Here is a 6,867-nt window from a genome sequence, read left to right on the forward strand (position 1 = left end):
TATATTAATATTCATTATCCGAGGCTGAAATCGAATAGGTTAACTTCTGAAATGACCTCGGACGCGTGACAGGACAACCGGGAGAAAAAGAAACAGGGTCCGGTACGACATTCCGAACGGTTGAAATTGAAGTGTATAATACACGGTTTTTCGTGATTCCAGCGTTCCGGAACAAAATTCTCCAGAAATCACACTGAAAGTTCCTCGGGTCAGATAAAGCGGCCACGCAAAATTTGAGTAGCAACGGAAAACATTTGGGGGTGCCGGTATGCCATAAACAAGCTTTCGTCGAACCTCGGATAATCTTGAAAATGTATTAATACTCGTTATCCGAAAATGAAATCGAATAGGTTAACTTCTGAAATGACCTCGGACGCGTGATAGAAAACCAGGAGAAAAAGAAACTGGGTCCGGTACGACCTCCCGAACGGCTGAAATTGAAATTTATAAATACACGGTTTTTCGGGATTTCAGGGTTCCGGAACAAAATTTTCCGGAAATCGCACTGAAAGTTCCTCGGGTCAGATAAAGCGGCCACGCAAAATTTGAGTAGCAACGGAAGACATTTGGGGGTGCCGATATGCCATAAACAAGCTTTCGTCGAACCTCGGATAATCTTGAAAATGTATTAATACTCGTTATCCGAAACTGAAATCGAGTAGGTTAACTTCTGAAATGACCTCGGACGCGTGATAGACAACCAGGAGAAAAAGAAACTGGGTCCGGTACGACCTCCCAAACGGCTGAAATTGAAGTGTATAAATACACGATTTTCCGGGATTCCAGGGTCCCGGAACAAAATTCTCCGGAAATCACACAGAAAGTTCCTTGGGTCAGAGAAAGCGGCCACGCAAAATTTGATTATCAACGGAAGACAGTTGGGGGTGTCGGTATACCATAAACCAGCATTCGTTGAATCTCGGATAATCGTCAAAAATGTATTAATAGTTTTTATCCGAGGCTGAAACCGAATAGGTTAACTCCTGAAATGACCTCGGACCCTTGATAGAAAAACCGATAGAAAAAGAAACGGGGTCCGGTACGACATTCCGAACGGTTGAAATTGAAGTGTATAATACACGGTTTTTCGGGATTCCAGGGTTCCGGAACAAAATTCTCCAAAAATCACACTGAAAGTTCCTCGGGTTAGATAAAACGGCCACGCAAAATTTGAGTAGCAACGGAAAACATTTAGGGGTGCCGGTATGCCATAAACAAGCTTTCGTCGAACCTCGGACAATCTTGAAAATGTATTAATACTCGTTATCCGAAACTGAAATCGAATAAGTTAACTTCTAAAATGACCTCGGACGCGTGATAGAAAACCAGGAGAAAAAGAAACTGGGTCCGGTACGACCTCCCGAACGGCTGAAATTGAAGTGTATAAATACACGGTTTTTCGGGATTTCAGGGTTCCGGAACAAAATTTTCCGGAAATCGCACTGAAAGTTCCTCGGGCCAGATAAAGCGGCCACGCAAAATTTGAGTAGCAACGGAAGACATTTGGGGGTGCCGGTATGCCATAAACAAGCTTTCGTCGAACCTCAGATAATCTTGAAAATGTATTAATACTCGTTATCCGAAACTGAAATCGAATAGGTTAACTTCTGAAATGACTTCGGACGCGTGATAGAAAAAGCAGATGAAAAAGAAACTGGGTCCGGTACAACCTCCTGAACGGCTGAAATTGAAGTGTATAAATACACGGTTTTTCGGGATTCTAGGGTCCCGGAAAAAATTCTTCGGAAATCACACAGAAAGTTCCTTGGTCAGAGAAAGCGGCCACGCAAAATTTGAGTAGCAACGGAAGACAGTTGGGGGTGCCGTTATACCATAAACCAGCATTCGTGGAACCTCGGATAATCGTCAAAAATGTATTAATAGTCTTTATCCGAGGCTGAAATCGAATAGGTTAACTCCTGAAATGACCTCGGACGCTTGATACAAAAACCGAGAGAAAAAGAAACAGGGTCATGTACGACATTCCGAACGGTTAAAATTGAAGTGTATAATACACGGTTTTTCGGAATTCCAGGGTCCCGGAACATAATTCTCCAGAAATCGCACTGAAAGTTCCTCGGGTCAGATAAAGCGGCCACGCAAAATTTGAGTAGCAACGGAAAACATTTGGGGGTGCCGGTATGCCATAAACCAGCATTCGTCGAACCTTGGATAATCGTGAAATGAACTATGACGTGTGTTAGAACTATGACGTGTGTTAGAAAACAACAACAACAACAACAACAACAACATCAGAGCCTTAATCCCAAAATGATTTGGGGTCGGCTCACATGAATCATCTTTTCGAACAGTCCGTGGGTGAACGCACGCCTCAAAATGCGAATAAAAAAGGGAAGATGAAAAACAAAAAGGAAGAACGAAAATGTAATGGAAAGTCAAGGTGAACTTAGGGGTTTTAAAATCGAATTCCGTCTTTCTTTTATAAAAACTTAAAATTTAAATCGAGAGAAAATATTAAAACGATTTTTAAAAACCGAAATAGAGTTAAGGATCCGGAATGAACCAGGTAAAATCTATAAGAAAGTGGTTGGTGAAAAAGTGTAATAAAGAAGAGAAAAATAAATTAATTAATTTCTTTAAATTAAATAAAAAAACACTAAATCTGTCAAAAAAACATCAAATACTAAAAATCCACATGTATCCTTTCCCTCCATTGTGCCATCTTCGTCACCATACTCTCCTCAAGCCCCAGAACTCTCATATCGCTTTCTATCACTCAACAACCACGTATCAGATCGGTCTTCCTCTACCTCTAGGGACGTGTGATAGAAAAAACCGGAGAAAAAGAAATGCAGTCCTGTGATTGTCTGACACTCCCCGAACTACCAAATCAAATTGAAGTGTATAATACACGGTTTTTCGGGATTCCAGGGTTCCAGAAAAAAATTCTCTGGAAATCACACTGAGATAAAACGGCCACGCAAAATTTGAGTAGCAACGGAACATCATTTTCACCATTTCCGACCACCATACCCTACCACCACTACATGCACCGCGCTCTCTTTTCATCGTCTATATCACCCCCCTAATCGCCACCTACCACCAACAGTGGGTGCGTGTGATTGTTTCTGAAACTTTAACCCCAAATTAATTTGGGGGAAATTTTCAATTAGGGTTGATAAGTTAATTAATTTGGGAAAAATATCAATTTGTGATTTCTTAATTCTACTGTATTTCCGACAAAGTTAAAGCAGGTTTTTGGGTTGAATTTGTGGCGAGTGTTCATTGGATGCAAGGTTTGTGAGTGGAGATTCGTGATTTTGGTGGCAGTGGTGGAGATAGGGTGATGGTGAATTGTTGATGGTGTGATTGACGATGATGGAATTAGTAGCAATGGCCGGAGATGGTGACAAGGTGGTACTTTAATGGTGAAGGTCAAGAAGATGAAGTAAACTATATGTAAACACTAAACAGTGGGGTTTGGGATGAAAATTATAGAGAGATTATTATTTTCTCTTTATTTATTTTTTTAAATTTGCATGCCAATCATCTTACCTGAGATAACAGGTTGGAAATTACTCGAGTCTATTATGAGAAGCGAGGGTCAATTGTGCGGTTTATTCCGAGATTGAATGAAGTTGGGATTATTTTGAGAAGACCGTCTATAGTTTGAATTATTCCTGTCAAATAATCCTTTATATTATTGTTCCGATGATGAACCAGCCTGCACTGTTGCTGTGTGCAAGTGTGCAACTACAGTCTCAGTGTTCGATTTCTGGCAGTTGGTCGTTCTTGCTCAATGATCCTCATCATTGCAGTGCTGTTGTTCAGGTGCTGAAATTCATAGTTTACTTGAATAAGAATTACATTCTCCAAATTAATCGGCGTTTTCTTTCTTCTCTTTAAGTCTAGCGGATCAAAATTCAACCTTTCTTCACAATTCAATACAAAAAAAAAATACTCGAATAAAATAATCTTTAATAAAATATGAGAAATAAGGAAACAAAAGAGCATCAGCAAGTACTTAATTAAATAACGCAAAAATGGAAATTACAAGGCGCCGGTTGGATATAAAGGCTCGCTGCAATATATGATAGAACATGAGTTGGATGCCCTCGGCAGCTCTTCAATTGTCTTCTCATATTGATCAAAATTAGGAGCTTCAGATCGAACTCCGTCACAAGGTATGCGATTCTTTATTGGCAAGCATATAACAAACTCCTTCAAAACTGATGTGTTACCAAGAAGAAATTTCATCATATTTACTTCTTGGTCACATCCACAACAATAGCTAATCACGATTTTTTTAAGATGAGATTTGCAGCATGACGGGATTCTTTCAATTGTTCTCCAACCATCGGCTTCCAAAGTGGCCGCCTCCACATCATCCGGCAAATCAGAAACAAATTTACTTGATGAATGTTCAAAAAAACCCTGCAAATAACACAATTAGCTTTTCTATCCATCATTTTTTTACAAAATCAGGTTTAATGGTACAAATATCCAGATTCACAGGAACAGCACCATTTTGTCAGCTCCTATATAATAGACAGGAAAAAAAATACGGACTAACCTCAGGAAAAATAAGTGTTTCTAACAAAGGTGAACATTGAAGAATCAACAACAGCACAATATCCCATCTTCCGCTACAGAACTTATTAAGTAATGAGCCAAGCTTTAGAAATCTTAGATTATGAAACGTCGGTAGCTGATCCTTCAACTCAGCAGCAAAAAAGAAAATCTGCAATAAAAGAAAACCTTCAAACTACATAAGAAATCTACTACCAGCAAAAAAGAAAATCTGCAATATCATAGAGCATATAGGACAAAAAAATTTGGAAAGACGAACCTCAGGTAAGATTCCGAGCAAAGATAATTGTTGAACATTAGACAAGGCTTTTGCAAGGCTAAGCTGGACCCGGAAAGAAGGCAGTAAAGTGTCGAATTGCAAAGGGTACTCAATAAACATGTAAGCTTCGACAAGAGCATTCATATGAGCAAAAGAGAATTTATGTGGTACATTGCCGGTGTATTTAAAATACTCCAAATTAGGGGTGTCAATTAGCACAAGGTCACTGTTTTTCATTTCATCATCATAGTTGAAAATAACGAGGGCGAATCTCCGAATTGAATGGGAGGAAATGATGACACAATCCAAAACCGACCACCAACAATAAGTGATAGAGAGGTCTTCAAGAGCAGGACAACTCGAAACTAGCCTAGTGACAAAATCATCGTCAGCAAGCTCAAAGGAATGGAGATGAAGGAGTTTCAAGTTAGGGAGACAAATTACGAGAAAATCAGTTTCATTATTAATCTCAAGATTGGAACCGAGCCTCAACACCTCTAATGATTGGCTAACAAAAAGTTCGGGGGGAAGCTTATATTCACAAGGGTTGCGTACATGAAAGGAGAGGTCAAGTTCCCTGAGCCCACAATGGGCTAACGGGTAAGATATCCATGTATAAAGACGGGTGGGTTGGGGGTCTGGGAAACAATCTTTCTTACATCTGTGCCCCTTGTAATATGAACGAGCGAGGATTTTTTTGTCCCCGCCCAAATGAAGTCTAAAACGGGTAAGAGGCTGCTGAAACAGAGATAATTTATGCAATACATTGTCGACAAATGACTCAAAAAGAGAGAACCGCTCAACCAAATGGGGATGTCGTTCTACGCAATATGATATAGGAGAGTCATCCAAGTCGATACTTGTTATACAACAGAAAGATTGTTTCATTCTCTTGGATAGTACTTGTGTCGCAGCAGCATCCTTGGTTGGGAGCATCGACAAAATTCGAGTCAATAAATCATCGTGTAGACTGGTTAGTCTATCCACACAACATCTTTTGAGGTTCGAGTCCATACTCGCCATCGCCTCTCCTGATCAACAAAGAAAATAAAATAAATCTAACCAGATGAGCATTATCAATCATGTGATATGCACGTCTTAAATGAGAATTTGTCAATATTAAGAACAAGCTGACGATTAGAAGCAATAAAATTAAATCAGGTACAAAGGAATGGACTTTGTGATGAACAATTCAGTACTCTAATCGGATGAATAAAGGGAGGACTTACTGATTAGGTAGTGAAATTTATTAGGGTTCTTGGGAAACGACAATCCTTGTTTAAAATTAAAATCTTTTTTAATCTAAGACGGAAACCGATTAAAATAAGGGGGGAAATAAAAGAAGGTTGTGAGAGGTCATATTTAAGACGGTCTTAAGCAAGATTAACTGACCCGGAAAAAAAATTGATGGGATATTGGGGATTTTTGCGGAGAGATAAGGGGTTGGAGAGCAACACGCGACTCACAATCATGCCGTGTTTGTAACATGGACGGTCCAACACATGGTACCAAACGGGTTAAACCGGGTCGGGTTCAGGCTGGATCAATTAAGATATGGGAAATTTCGGATTTGTATGAGTTCGGGTCAGGTCGGGAGGAACGGGTCATTTCTAAGTTCGAGTCAACTATTATCAAGTATTTATGGATAGTGCAACAATAAACATTCTGGTCGGCTTATATTGGGTAGGATTCAAATTAAGCTCGAGTCTCGAGTTCGGGTGTCGGAACAGGTTATTCCGGCCGTGTAAATTTTGTCAAGTCTAAGATGATAGACCTTTTATTTGAATGCTAAATAATAAGAATAATTATAATAGTTGAGTCGTAACCATCACCTTTGAATCCTGGCAACCTCAATAACTCACGAAATGGAATCTCAACACACGGTACAAGGGAGCCTGTGCACTAACCATTCTTCAAGCCCAATGGACATTTGAGTGAGGGAGCGGAGCTTGTGCACTAACCACTCTTCAAATCCAATGGGCATTTGAGTTAGGGAGCGTAATAGGAGCACACATCGATAGTGCAGTGGACGAATATTTAAAATATGTAAACTACAA

The 6,867-nt window shown here is 39.7% G+C and overlaps 1 protein-coding gene across 1 annotated transcript; it reads right to left on the bottom strand.

Annotated features, from left to right (window-relative positions):
* Positions 1-3,984: 3,984 nt before the first annotated feature.
* Positions 3,985-6,128, bottom strand: LOC141609520 (F-box/LRR-repeat protein At3g59190-like). The gene is made up of 4 exons (XM_074428559.1): positions 6,040-6,128; positions 4,811-5,841; positions 4,535-4,702; positions 3,985-4,395 (listed from the first exon to the last, which is right to left on the bottom strand). The coding sequence occupies exons 2-4, from the start codon at positions 5,831-5,833 to the stop codon at positions 4,012-4,014; spliced, it is 1,575 nt and encodes a 524-aa protein (XP_074284660.1). The 5' UTR covers positions 5,834-5,841; positions 6,040-6,128; the 3' UTR covers positions 3,985-4,011.
* Positions 6,129-6,867: the final 739 nt, after the last annotated feature.

This window comes from Silene latifolia, chromosome 10 (genome assembly GCF_048544455.1).
Source record: "Silene latifolia isolate original U9 population chromosome 10, ASM4854445v1, whole genome shotgun sequence".
Lineage (NCBI taxonomy): Eukaryota > Viridiplantae > Streptophyta > Magnoliopsida > Caryophyllales > Caryophyllaceae > Silene > Silene latifolia.

Bases quoted from the DNA above. Each gene is read 5' to 3' on its own strand.
- LOC141609520 (XM_074428559.1), bottom strand. From the start codon at position 5,833: ATGGCGAGTATGGACTCGAACCTCAAAAGATGTTGTGTGGATAGACTA. The intron at 4,703-4,810 runs GTTCGTCTTTCC...CTTTTATTGCAG, and splicing joins TGCTCGGAATCTTACCTGAG to ATTTTCTTTTTTGCTGCTGA. The intron at 4,396-4,534 runs GTTAGTCCGTAT...TGTTATTTGCAG, and splicing joins AAACACTTATTTTTCCTGAG to GGTTTTTTTGAACATTCATC.